The sequence below is a fragment of the Sinocyclocheilus grahami genome, unplaced genomic scaffold (assembly GCF_001515645.1).
Source record: "Sinocyclocheilus grahami isolate Dianchi unplaced genomic scaffold, SAMN03320097.WGS_v1.1 scaffold479.1, whole genome shotgun sequence".
Taxonomy (NCBI): domain Eukaryota; kingdom Metazoa; phylum Chordata; class Actinopteri; order Cypriniformes; family Cyprinidae; genus Sinocyclocheilus; species Sinocyclocheilus grahami.
In genome coordinates this window covers 434,547-449,604 of record NW_015505658.1, presented here as the reverse complement: position 1 = coordinate 449,604, position 15,058 = coordinate 434,547, and the positions used below count along the sequence as shown (strand labels likewise).

The following is a 15,058-nucleotide window of genomic DNA, read 5'->3' as shown; positions in this document are numbered from 1 at the left end:
GATGCATGAGCAGCAATGCACTAACAAGCAATACATTTATTACAGTATTTATTACATTTAGTTAACTAATGTTAATCAATGAAACCAAACACCATGAACACCATGAAGTGTTACCAAAATAACACACTGATACACCTCAGCTAATGATTTATCAGATTTGCCAAAAATAAACGGGTACAAAAATGTAAAACACCTTAAAAGTAAAACTAATATTAAAACATAACAGAGTAACAAAAACCAGAAACCGAGTAAAGCAGCAAAGTAACTTGATTTATTGATGCAATCTATTCATAAAGAACATGAGACAACACAAATAGCATATAAAAGAAAATACACACAGTAATTTTAAATGTACCAAATGACATTGCTTGTGAGGGCCGGAGCATTGAAGAGGACCAGTTGGCAGACTTGTGAGTCAGGTTTCTTTTACAGACTCTTGCTTGACTCCTGTACATCATGTTCATAGACCCTCCATTCAAATCAGAGAGCTCCTAATTCACACAGTAAATCTACAGTTTTCCATTGGCAAAAGCCCCCTCCTGGAACTGAGGGATAAAGCTTTTGAAGTAAGCCCTGTGGAAGAGAGGAAACGAGAGTGAGAGAAACAGAAAAGAAAGAGAAAGAGAGACGACAACAGTTTTACCCAGCACTGGGTTGTATTTAACCCAGCATTTTTTAGAGTGTAGAAACTTACATCACCTCCTGAATATTAACTTGACTAATTCAAAGAAAAACAATATTTTTCTATTTGAAATGCAAGACTACTTCATTGAATATGTTAATATTTATATTAACAGTTACATTTTTAATGAAAATTTTTGCTGTTGGACCGCAAATTGGTACACTCTAAAAAAGCAATTGGGCTGTTTTGACCCAGCGGTTGGGTTACTACCCAGAAGGTTGGGTTAAACATTTAACCCAACCGCTGGGTCAAAACAACCCAATTGCTGGGTTTGTCCCTATTTTACCCAGCACTGAGTTGTATTTAACCCATAATTTTTTAGAGTGTATAAAGAATCAATAGATTATGCTGGTATTAATATTGACAACTTACATTTTTGGCACATTTTTAGTATTTTGTATTGCGACAACCACTTATATATACTCTAAAAAATGCTGGGTTGCTTCAACCCAACTTTGGGTCAAATATGGACTAACCCAACTGTTGGGTAAAATTTTTATATTAAATTTTTAACCCAAAAGTTGGGTTAGTCCATATTCGACCCAAAGTTGGGTTGAAGCAACCCAGCATTTTTTAGACTTTGAACATACACTTTAGAGTGTATGTTCAAAAAGATGGGGGATACAAACTATAACCAATAAGGCCAAATTACAGAAAAGACTAAATAAATGTCCATACAAGCTGGTAAAGTAAATCAGGGAATCTACATTTTTAATCACTGCTTGATTAAAGCCAAGCCAGAAAGCCAAAGGAAAAGTTATCCAAGCAGAGATAAGACACGGGCCGAACACAAACACTTATCACACTCAGGACAAAGAGTGCTCTCCAGCTATGAGGTGTGGCTAGGCAAAAAAAAAGGTCCAAAGTTGAACACTACACATTCCAGTATAGCCTCCAGAAAACTCACTTTGACTGCATGAAGTGGAACCAAAGGGAGTAAACTATCGGTTGCTCTTTGTTGGGAGGATTCATAATTCATTTGTTCTTACTTGGCTCGCTTGGCCATCTCGTTGCCATCCCAGCGTGGACTGTAGGGGTACGATTTCTGCACCTGAGAGTAGAGCTGCCCACTGCTGGTGAAGTGATAGATAGACTGAAACGTGAGGGTGGGTTGATCTCGAGGGAAGTATAAAGGCAGGTCCACTACAAGAAAACAGCATGGAGAACAGCTCAAATACAGATCATCCAGAACAAAAATGGTGAAGCATGAAAGATGAACCACCATAAACATGTGATAGAAGTTCATATTTTCACAATATATAAAGGCAACACATGCTCACTGGACATAATGTGACTCTGGCTACATTTCTGCAAAATCTTAGCTGTACATACAATTCAATGCAGTTAAAAAAAAATTAAAAATCTCAAGGACTTTTTATGAATGTGATACTGGAAAAGTACAGCAAAATGTACCCGGAGGAAGACATTTCAGTCTTTTGCAGAAATGTTGCCAGAGTCATTTATTTCCAATGACCCTGTGTTGCATAAAGGGAACATGTATCTCACCATGGACCAGGAAGCAGAAGTCTTTCCACATGAGCAGAAGGGTTAGCTTGGTAAACCCAACAGCATCATACTCTACCACACCCCTGTGTAGTCAAAACAGAGTAATATTCACAATTGATAATATCGTTGTATAAATGTGACCTCAAAACAACTGACAAAAGAATCTAATACACAGTAGCCCCAAAAAGTATTTGGAGACTTAAGCTACAATTGCAATCGTAATTATTCTCTCATCTAATGCAATGACGTTCATACATTTTTAAGAGTCCAAATACTTTTTTAGGGCCATTGTATCTTCTGGGTCATTATCAGAGATATAAAAAATGGTAATTGTAAAGAGAACCAAACTGAAGAACCACGCATTCTTGGTGATGCAAAAGATATGAATAACGCATTGTCCTACTTCACATTTAATAAATGACTGCGTTGTCTGACGACGTATTAAGGTGTGTTAATAAACTGGAGACATCTTGGTGCCTTGTGTATTAGAGCCCATTATAAAGCTGCTGTTTGTACTTGTTTATGAGATTAGAAGCAGAATTATCCTAAGTAATTAAAAAAAAAGGAATTAATGTCGGCAACTAATTTCTCATGATCACAGGGGTGTGGTGAGCAGCTATACTGGTTACCACTACAGGTATAGGCTTGCAAGACCAGTTTTATTTATTCATTGTCTCGATTTGGAGGTTTATATGTCTCAAGTGTATCACATCACTTTTAGCTTTCCATTAAAAGTTAAAAGTTGATAAAGAATCTGAATACGTACAATTCTAGTTCACTACTGAAGTTAGTAATAACATTGTTAATTTATTAGGCTCCTGTTATGATAAATTGCTTGTGTTTTTCTCATTCTTAAGCTGTTAAATGAATATGGTTTACTCTAAATGTCACAGAGATAAATTAAGCAGCATTTAAGTGGAAAAACAGACTCACATTCCAAAGTGACTGAGAAAAGCAGCAATGTATTCTCTCCTCTTGTGATATCCTTGAATGACATACTGAACCTGTGGTAAGAAAAAAAGCAATAAAAAAAGATTGAAATGAAAGTTTATTGGTGGAAAAATAACCAAATGAATGTGGCTGAAAGAAAAAAGTCCCTCCACACTAGAAGCAATTTTTCACAATGAACAGAATTGAGATGGATAATGACACTAACCTTGCAAAGCCAACACTGTTATTGAACTGAACTGAATTAACATTGAACTGACTTGAGCTGAATAAAGACACTATTATCTTCTGTAGAGTGGCTTTACAACTGAAATGTAATTTTTTTTAAAGGATAAATTTTACAACATTAAGGGGTCATTCACACAAAACATGATTTTGCTTTGAAAATGTCAAATGTGGGCAGTGGAGTGGATTATAAAACAAAGCCTCGGGATGTGTTTTTTTATTTTTTTTATTTGAACTTTATCACACGTGAAATGCTGAAGATGCAAGAAGATGCAAGAAGCAAGCGCAACTGTCAAACACGTGCATCTAGTGTTTTTAATCAATGGGGGAAAAACACAGTGGAATGGAAAAACATGTTCTGTGCGAACAAACAGCCCCTAACATTATTGTTATTTTCCTGTTTATTACTGTGAAGCTGCTTTGAAACCATCTGTATTTTATCAAATGCCATATAAATAAATGTGACTTGACCCGACATTGTCTGAAGAAATAATTTGCCTGATTGCCTGGGCAAGTGACACAAGCCAAATTCAAACTCCCACTGCCTGCATAAGCATCATGGCTCAATGTGAACTTTCTACTGGAATCGATAAAAACATATATAATTCATAATCAGTTACACACAATGCGTTCTGTGTAAAAGAGAGGTGATATATAGAGCTCATACAGCATCTAGGTCTCTATAGTACATTAATAGCAAGAAAAAAGTTTGCTTGGAACCCTTTGCTTTCATGCCTTGTTTAAGAAATTCAGCATCCAGGAAAGGTTTTTGCTTCCCAGTGTTTGTTTCCCTGCATGGCAGCTTGTGGCAGTCAGAGAGAGCCATAGCTCTGACCTCCACTGGATGCAGGTGAAAGACCCTCAGGTCCCGAACTGCTTGATGGTGACCTACACTCACTGACCTCTTAGATGTACATAAATAACCCTGAATTTAGCAAATCACATTCTGGCAGACTGCAGTTCCCTAACTGTATGGTTGCACTTTTTTCGGGGTTTAATGCCAATATTCTATTTGTCACCACAAAACATTCTGGAGGAAAATTGATTGCATTAATTAAATCAGCAGAAGTTAGACTCTTACAGTTTGACTGAAACCACGTAATGCTGAAGTTATAAAGGTACGAGCCAAATGGCAAGCCTCTTGGAATCTGCTGTACTAATTTTTGAAGTCTTCATTGACAACAGTATAGATATGCAATTATTTGTGGAAAGAGAGGTGAAAATGGGTTTAAGACACAATGGTCATCTGTATGAGCACCAAGGCTTGTCATTGTTTACATCAGTTATTTTTACTCTTTTCTTTACAACCTTTACTTTTAGTCAAAGTTTTTAGTTTTCGGACAAAATTATCCATTAAATGTAGTTACTATTTAATGTAACTTTTAATAATTGTATTCAATTTAACTTTTTACTTTAACTTATATTCAATTTAACAATTTAACATCATTTTGACTATCAACTTAGTTGATGAAAAAGTGCAAAATTGAACTTAAATTGAATTTAAACGTAACAAATATTTTCACATAAACAGTATGCTTGCATTAAAACAATTAAACTACCATCTTAATGTATTAATCAGCATCATGATGATTTTATTTTTTCAAAAATCCTTTGTCAAAGAACATCGTTATTAGCTAAATTATTTTAATGGTTTGTCAAAACAGTACACAAAAAATTATAGGAATAGACGTGACGGGTCCTCTACACATTACACAACAAATCAAATTTGCATCTTCTGTGTGTAAAACAACACCCTATGCATATCTCAAAAGGTGAAGCGATTTGCAGTTGTGCAAATTTTGAAGTCTTTCCAGCACTGGTCTATTAGATCCGATTAGATATAGTTGCTCGATACGAAGTGAGTGATATGTTTTTCACAGGTGAGATCAAGAGGAGAGCAGCTCTGATGTTGGTGTGTATGATGTGTGATGTAAGAATCAATGCTGATCTCTGTTTCATGATCGACACTCAGTGAGTTTTCAGAGAAGACCCACATCTGAAAGAAACATTATGCTGCTCAATGCAAGTCACACACTTGCTCTTTTTGATTCTCTAAGCCTTGTTTGTTTAGAGGAGGTGTGTCAGGAACTTTGGATCGGTGAACTCTACACCCACACATGGAGCGTGGGAGATGCTGACAGGTGAGATCAGTGAACACAGAACATGCTTTATCGCAAAAGTTCAAGAGTCCAGCTTTCGGTGTCTGTGTGCTCATTCTGGAATAGAAAATACCATTCATAACTAGTTTTACTGACACAGATGCGATCTGTCATAACATGATGTGGGTCATGAAACTGGCAGCACATCTGATCTGAGAGCTGCAGCAGAGCTGAAAGTGATCAGTGAATGATGGTTTAAATTTTGGTCTGTCATCACACAAATTACAGAGTGCTGCCGTGATGGCATATTTTTATAGGTCAATCCATCACCGTGGTACCCTCAACAAAAACCCAATGGGCTTATCAATGAAGCTTACACATTTTGTTCATCATGATTAACAAATGAGAACAACGTTTTTGAATTTTGAAGCCTAAATACAATCTTCAAAAGTAAAAAGCCAAACGTAGCCTTATGACTTCAATGTCACCATCACTAAGTTTCCAACAACACTTTCAGTAAGAATAGTTTGCAAGAGTGTGATTCTAAACATAACTAGGCTGTGAAAGCAAAATAGTGAGTAGATTGGTTTTCCTGTTTGGTGTGAGGATGTTTAATGACTCCAAAAACCTCTCTGTCTGAGTCAGAACACTACACTTCAAGCACTGGAGTAGATCTGAAACACATCATCTATATGAATCTAATTTCTCTAATATAAACTTAAAACTGGGGCAAGTAAATTCTATGTTGTCAATTGTGTCATTTTCAAGTAGACTAATGTGTGACCCTAGTTCAGGTGAGTGTGTCCTGAGGAGCTGGTGGCCACTGGTGGGGCATGAAGTGGAAGATTGGAAGGGTTGATTATTCATGCTGTCTGTGTGGATATGAACAGTGGGGCTGAACTGAAGTAGAGATGTCAGGGGAAAGGAATGTCAGTCACTCGTCAGGCTAGTGACAGTAATTTTTTCCATCTTATTTCCGCTTGTCATAAGGCCTTCTCTAAACTGATCAGAAATGTACATAAACACATGCATGCGATTCATACAAACGCATCAACTTTACCATCCGTAAAAATCATTGTATATTATAAACAAACCCACAGTTCACTTATAATGTAACCTAACTGATTTTACGATCGTAGTAATTAAACGAAGGAACACAAACAGAAAGTAAGGATTATTTTATACCTTGTTTGTGAGTAATTGGCACACTTGAGGCACATAGTCAATGAGGCAGCCACCACTGGGGAATGCTGGGATATGTAATGCCGAAGATCCTCCAAGTGCACTGAGAGAGAAAGAGGAGGAAATAAAAAAACATAAATAAAATTTTAATTCACCCATACATGCCTTAAAATTAATAACATTATTGACAGTTCCTGTATCCCATATAGCAAAGTCAGTGAATTGCTAAAAGTGTTTCTGGAAGTCAACATTTGGTGAAAGCACAAAGCAGCTGATTTTCGGGCATCACTGCCTAAACACTCCTCTATGTTCAGTTTGGGAATTCTGAAGTACTTTAGTGTGCAGAACCTGGAACAGCATCTACAACCCATTTCCATAATTACACAATAGATTATCTACTCATTCTTTATAACGACTATTTTTCACATTTTATAATACTATTAAGGCTTCAAAACTGTGGAATAACACATGGAAATTACTGGGACCAAAACTCTCCTATATTTTAGCTTCTTAAAAGTAGTCCTTCGAAGACTATTACAGCTCTGCACACTTTCTGCATTTTCTCAAACAATTTCAAGAGGTGCTTTGTCTGCTGGGAACTTGCTGTTTTTTTTCCCTCCCTCCCAAGAATTTACCATCAAAAGCCTATGCATAAATTATATGTAAGAAACATCATTTAGTAACACTTTATTTTAAGGTGCCCTTGTTACACGTTACATGTACTTACTATTATAATAACAATAAAGGATGCATAATTATGAGCAAGTAACCCTAAGACAAACCCTAATCCTAACCCTAACCATCTAGTAAGTACATGCAGTTAAGTAATATTACTCAGTACTTAAATGTATAATTACACTATAACAGGGACTAGGGTTTCAAAAAAGGTGGAACATTTCCAGTAAATTTCAGAAACGTTCCAGAATTTTTGGAAACTTTCCAGGATCTTTTGGAATATTCCAGGGATTTTTGGAAAGTTTCCGGAAATTTACCGGGAATTTTCCACCCCTTTGCAACCCTAACAGGGACACCTTAAAATAAAGTGTAACCTAGAAATTCAATCATGTTTTACATTCAAATTTTTATCATTTGTTCAAGACCTTGTGATTGAAATGATTAGTAGAATGGTATTGGACTATGCTTTTATACACAACGACTTACAATGCATTCAAGGAAAGTTTTTTTTTTTCTTTGCTGGTCTACACTGCATCTGTGCTTAGAAATCTGCACCATACATAACCCCCCCAATGCTTTACACATGAACAGATGAATGTTCTGCTATACAGCAGACGGGAAGAGAGAAAAACCCCCACAAATACAGGATTCTCAGAGAACAGTGGAAGTTGCCAGATCAATGAAGGATGAGATGATGTATGAAAAATATGATGTAGACTCTTATGTTGGAGGTTTGGTTGTTAGATGCTTATTTTTGCTTGGACAGTCTTTTTATAAACAGCCGAACAAATAAGAGGGATCTCTTAATAGAATATGAAGGAAGATTACAAAATACTCAATTTAAAAAAAAAAAGGGGGAAAAAAAGAAACATTTCAGATATTCTGCAATTAGTCTCTGAATATATGAAGAATAGCATCTAGAATCCTCTGTCAGTTGGGTTTAGATCAACAATGCCCTTGACTGACAGTAAGATTACCTTTTGCTGAAACAGTCTTTGGCAATATACAAGCATGGAAATGTCATTCACGTCCATCAAGCTCCTGAAGTATATTCATGGACTGTTTAAAGATGTTAATGCACAGACGTGTAATTTATTAACTGCGGAAACAGGAAATGAAGAGGGACGCCACTCAAACGCTATTCAGCTGTCAATTCTCCATCGGGCTCAGTCATAACACAATGTTGTCCTGTGCTACAATGACAATAGAGCAGCATCTCCATGGAGATACAGCTTGATTCTGATGTGTGTGATGCTTGCCTGTGCAAATATTGTTGGCGTGGTGCTAAGGTGTTGTGTGTGGTTGCTAGGTTGTTAGTAAATGCCCCTACCAGTTGTTCCCTAGATATTCTGAGTTATGCGTCAATGTTTAATACTAAGGTTGTGAGATTTAGAAAAATCTCTGACCCTGTGTACTGCATGACTTTAGCAAACAGCACTAATGGTATGCTTTGTCCCAGCATCTGCAGGTTGTGTGCAGGCATAACGCCAGCAGCCATAAGTACCCCAGAGTAGATGAGAATTTGTCTGTTGGAACAGGGTAGACTTGTGGGGATATTTGTTTAATAGCTATTTGAAGCAACCAAGAAAAATCTCAGCAGGCGATATTTTTAGGGAAGATTATGGAATTACAACCTCGAACTGAAGTTGTCTATGAATATTCTGTTCTGACTCGCTTGAGCAGATATTACAAGGATTCACAGAAGCCAACAGACAAAAATAAATAAATATGAGAATGGTAATATGTCTAATTTATCTTGGATATAGTCATGGATCAAGTAAAAGTTGCTTTAAGGCAGGGATGGACTGAATTTGCCCAACCCTGCTTCAAGGACAACATGAAGGACAACAAAAAATTTTCACAATATCTAAAGACTTGTTGTTTTTAAACTGTTACCATAAAAAATTTTACGACAAAAATATTAAAATAACTTTTACATTTTAATACATTTTTAAATGTAATTTATTCATGTGATGGCAAAGCTGAATTTTCAACATGACTCATGGTGCTCAGGGAACATTTCTTATTATCAGTGTTGAAAGCAGTTCTTGCTGCTTAATAATTTTTTACACTACCATTCCAAAAAAAAAAATATATTTTTTAAATAAATCAATACTTCTACTCAGCAAGGACACATACAATTGATCAAAATTGACAGTAAAGACATCTATAATGTTACAAAAGATTTCAATTTCAAATAAATGCTGTTAATTTGAATTTTCCATTCAAAAAATAATTCTGAAAAAAAACCTACCCATATTTCCACAAAAATATTAAGTGCCAAAATTTTTTTCAACATTGATAGTAAAAACAAAACAATATTATCAATAACAATTGATCATTCTTTTTATTGATTATTATTAAATATTTTTAAAAGATTTGCACTTTTCAGTAGGGGTGGGAATCACGATACGATATTATCACGATACTTGTGTCACGATACAATATTATTGCGATTTTAAATATATTGCGATATTCTGCGAAAAAATTGCAATTTATTACCTTTTTCCAACTTTTAATTATGTCCCCAAAGGAAAACTTTGGCAACATCTGTTTTAACTAAAAATAAACATTTCTCAGTTTGTTTATCGCACTTCAGTTTAATTGTTGCAGTGCAAAATGGGATTGTCAAGCAGACAAACTGACCAACACTTTCATGAAAACCTGTCATAAATGTTGTATGCACCTGGCAAACTCAACTATTTGTATTACAGTCTAATCTAGTCCACCTTAATTAAATGTAAACAGGTATGCACTGCTGTGCTACTACAGGTATTTTGAACAATGCAACTTGAAATTGTTTTAAACATTTGTGCAGACCCTTCAGCAATTGGGGCATTTGAAAGTAAATTACTGTTAAATTTAAATTAAATTAAATAAAACATGTAGTCTTACATCTAGGGATGCACTGAAATGAAAATTCTGGGCCGAAACGGAAACCGAAAATTCTGGATGCACTTGGCTGAAAACCTAAACCAAAAATGCTTTGTAATGATTATTTATTATTTTATTAAATAATATTAAGTAATTTTGTAAGACTTTTTCAATTTAACTAAATTTTAATGATACTGAATTTTAAAAAAACACAAGCCAATAAAATAACCACACTTTTACTGAAAGGAACACAATGAAACTGGACAGAATTTATATTAATATTGGTAACACTTTACAATAAGGTTCATTAGTTAACATTAGTTAACTACTTTAGTTAACGAACTAAGAATGAACAATAGTTCTTCAGCATTTATTAATCTTAGTTCATGTTAATTTCAACATTTACTAATTCATTATTAAAATCAACAGTTGTGGTTGTTAACAGTTAATGCACTCTGAATTAACATGAACTAACAATGAACAACTGTATTCTCCTTAACTAACAATAAGAAAGATGAATAAATACTGTAATAAATGCATTGTTCATTGTTCGTTCATGTTAGTTAATACATTAACTAACATTAACTAATGGAACCTTGGTGTAAAGTGTTACCTTAATATTAAATATCAATATATTATTTTTATTCACTTCTATGTAACAGAATCAGATGTTGTTGTTTTTTTTGGACTAATTATCCAAATAATGTATAGTCCTAAAAAGCTATTATTATCAGAGCATATGAGCAGAGCATAGCATCACTGAAGGTAGCATCATTTTACCAGCGTTGCTCAGTACAGCTGAACTACACCATATTACAGCACAGTAACGCTACTGCAAACAGGAGCAAGTATACTGCATATAAATTTCCTGTCAGCACGTTATTTGAGCGGACTTTTCGCATGAGCATGAGCGGTACATGAGCGGAACGCACATTCATAGTAGGGATGGGCGATACCCCTTATTTTGTTTTCGATACGATACCGATATTTTTCAAGGCAGTATCGTCGATATCGATACCGATTCGATACTTCTGCACTAAACTTTTAAATTATGAAATTTATGAAATTATTAAATTACTAAGAGTAAAATGGGTAATGAAAACCACTTAACTTTATGTTTAAAACACATTTTAACCCGTTTAATCCCAAATTTTTCCCAGACATGAAAATATCCAAATGATGCGTCATTAGTAACCCTTTGAAATAATCAATAATAATACGGTAAATAAAACACACCTTAGTATCGATATTTTTTGTTTGAGTATCGATACTTTCGATACTCGTGTCAGTATCGATATATCGATACTTCGGATCGATACGCCCATCTCTAATTCATAGAGCGGAATATAGAGCGGAGCGTCAAACCGAGCAGTGACGAGGAGAGTGAAACCTGCGCGCTGAACACTGCAGGGTGGGGCGCGCCATATATATTATTATTATTGTATGTAGCCTATATTTTCGGTTCGCATTTTCGTCCGTTTTTCTCTTTCGAATGCCGAAGATTTGGTGCATCTCTACTTGCATCCCCTCCTTGTTTATCGTATTGTATTGCCTGATACAAACTCGCAATTGCGAGTTAAAAAGTCATAATTGAGAGATATAAACTCGCAATTCTGAGAAATAAAGTCAGAATTGCGTGATATAAACTCGCAATTGCGAGACATAAAGTCACAATTCTGAGAAAAAGTCAGAACTGCGAGATATAAACTCACAATTCTGACTTCATAACTCGCAATTGCGAGTTTATATCTCACAATTCTGAGAACAAAATTCAGAATTGCGAGAAAAAAATTCTGAATTGCGAGAAAAAAATGTCAGAATTGCGAGTTTCTATCTCGCAGTTGTGACTTTATATCTCGCAATTCTGACTTTATCACTCGCAATTGTGAGTTTATATCACGCAATTCGGAGAAAAAAAGTCCGAATTCTGACTTTATATTTCGCAATTCTGACTTTATAACTCACAATTGCGAGTTTATATCTCACAATTCTGTGAAAAAAAGTCAGAATTGTGAGATAAAAAGTCGCAATTACCTTTTTTTATTTTTTTATTCAATGGCGGAAACGGGCTTCTATATGAAGGTGACCCAGTTGACCTCACCAGAAAAAAACTCAACACCACCATCTAGATTGAAAAGAAATTGATTTTATTACTCTACCAAATAGTATAATAAAAGATCGATACTTGGCGTCCGTGTATCCATACAGTATTGCCGCGGAAATTATCGCGATACTATACTGTATCGATTTCTCCCCCCACCCCTACTTTTCAGAGTGTTATTGGGCTTGTGAATAGACCCACACTGTTTTACGATCTCAATAACAAAGAAAATAACAGAATAAACAACAACCAGAGACAAACGAAAAAAACACGACAAACAATCTGCACAATAATACAAAGCACAACCAACAAATAGCTGTCTTCTAAATAGACAGAAATGCAATCAAAAACAGAAGAGAAAAAAAGAGTGGAAAAGGGGGGGAAAAGTGTTCACAGCGCTGTCAAACTATAGAATGTGTAGGAGTCGATCTCGCACCATCACATGTTGAAGGAGATGTGAAGTCAAACTCAGTGAGCACTTCACAGTCATAATAACACAGCCTGCTGTGTGGGAGTAGAGAGTGGCCATCACTGCAAGAGCGATACTCCGGGTAAACCTGGATATGTGGACTCAGAGAAAGAGAGTCAGAGACGGAGCTAGAGAGAAGGATTCCTGGGAGGGTTTTATTTCACTCAGCTCAGGCAGGCTGAGAGCGACCTCTCTCTTGCACTTCTCTTTCAAGTCCCACTCACTCTCTCTCTGGTTCTGTGACAGGGCCGCAGGGACGGTCGCATGACTGGCTGGCTGGAGGGGATGCGTTCTGTGCCAGCCTGGATGAGAGCTGAAGCAGGGGATTCCTCACATGTGCTGGGTTTGTTTAAAGAAATGAAAATTCTGTCATTATCATTTACTCACTCGCATGTTGTTCCAAACCTGCAAATGACTTCTTCTGTGGAACACAAAAGGAGAAATGTCCTGGCCCAGTCCTTCACGGTCTAAAATTAATTGAATAAAGCTTCAATTTTAATCTGTTTGTCAAAAACATTAAATCAAGCTATCATATGTCCTCAGAAGACTTGAAATATAGTGCATGTGTTGCTATCATTGTACAAAAGGAAGCATGGACAAGTCAAAAGGCTCCAGTGTTGCTTGGTTTGGAAAGTTCTTCAGAATGTCTTCTGTTGTGTTTCACAGTAGAAAGAAATGCATACAAGATTGGAACCATATGAGGGTGAGTAAATAATGACAATTTAAATTTTTGGTTAGAGCATCCCTTTAGTACCTATAGCAACACTATATATTGTGCTGAAGTTGAGACCACAGAACATGAATGCCAGCGCCAAATGGCACAAAGCACAAGAAACGTGCAAACGCACGCACGCACGCACGCACACACACACACAAACACACACACATACATACACACACAGGTTTGTTTTTGTGAATTGTGGGGACATTCCACAGGCGTAATGGTTTTTATATTGTACAAACCGTATTTTCTATCGCCTTACACCAACACTACACCTAAACCTACCCCTTACAGGAAACTTTCTGCATTTTTAGATTTTCAAAAAAACTTGAATAATTTATAAGCCTTTTGAAATATGGGGACACTCAAAATGTCCTCATAAATCATCTTCTTGTTGTAATACCTATGTCATACCCATGTCATTATACAAATTTGTGTCCTCATAAATCCCCAAAACGTGCGCACACACACACACACACACCCCCAATACAAATTCAACTCATCTCAGGTATAAACATCCACCCACTCACGAAAAAAAAAAATCTGTTTACAATGTGTGTATTGTATGAGCATCAGTATCTGTGCAAAAAGTTCAAATCGCAGACAGAAAAGTGGGCTTCAAAAACACTGTGCCACTGTTTTAGCATTCATTCTTTTTCAGGTATGTCCTCAGGAGCCCCGTTTCTACATTTCCAGCATTGCTTTGGCCCCCCTGGCTCTACCTTTGTAAAAAAAAACACACCCACAGACACACATATACTTCCACCCACCTGTCCCTTCTCCTAAGTCACCCTAGTTTGAGCTGATACAGTGCATGCATGGAGGCAAGGTCAACCCTGTGTGGTCCTGTATGATCCAAACTACCATAATATAACGGGGTGGAGAGAGTGTGGCCATGACAGATAGAAGCTGACATGGCTGCAGAGCAAACAAACGGGCTTGTTCCTCCTCCCCTCCCGCTATGCTGATTTGAGTGGATGGAGGACAGCACAGTGAAAGACAAAAAAAAAATAAAAAATTCATCAGGCACCCAGAGGCTGGCATTAGCAGACCTTGCCCATTGAGATCTATCTGTTGTGAAGTCACACTGAAGGTTCCTACATTCCTTCTGAGAAGTGACCTTGTGTTCTGGATACTGCAGAGGGTAGAGGGAAATGTCGGGCTAACTACAGCCATTTTTGATAATTTCATGGTTGACAAAGTAGATTACAACTTTATACTTCCATATTGTACTACATATAATAGAATTTGCTAAATTATCAGGATTCATTGGTACAAGCCTCAGTTCATACAGATCTGGCTTAAAAAGAGCACAATAAGAGGGTTCCAGAAGAAAAAACAAATTACAATAGAAATATTGATTGTGGGTTAGAATGCATGGTAACACTTTACTTGAAGGGGTGTGCATAAGACTGACATGACACCTTCATATTCATGACATGACACATGTCATTTATATGAAGGAGGTTTTATGCATGTTTATGACAACTGTCATTAAGTGTCATTCGCTCAGTTATGTCATTTTTAATGCAAATATGACATTATTTGACCTAACCCTAACCTAACCCTACCCCTA

The 15,058-nt window shown here is 36.3% G+C and overlaps 1 protein-coding gene across 1 annotated transcript in view; it reads right to left on the bottom strand.

Moving 5' to 3' along the window:
- Window positions 1-260: 260 nt before the first annotated feature.
- Window positions 261-15,058, bottom strand: part of babam2 (BRISC and BRCA1 A complex member 2) — an 89,509-nt gene continuing 74,711 nt past the window's right edge. Inside the window, exons 8-12 of the mRNA XM_016236045.1 lie at window positions 6,646-6,745; window positions 3,122-3,192; window positions 2,189-2,271; window positions 1,672-1,825; window positions 261-573 (exon numbers count right to left, since the gene is read on the bottom strand). Of these exons, the coding sequence (XP_016091531.1) occupies window positions 510-573; window positions 1,672-1,825; window positions 2,189-2,271; window positions 3,122-3,192; window positions 6,646-6,745 (472 nt within the window). The 3' untranslated portion in view covers window positions 261-509. The remainder of the gene's footprint in view (window positions 574-1,671; window positions 1,826-2,188; window positions 2,272-3,121; window positions 3,193-6,645; window positions 6,746-15,058) is intronic.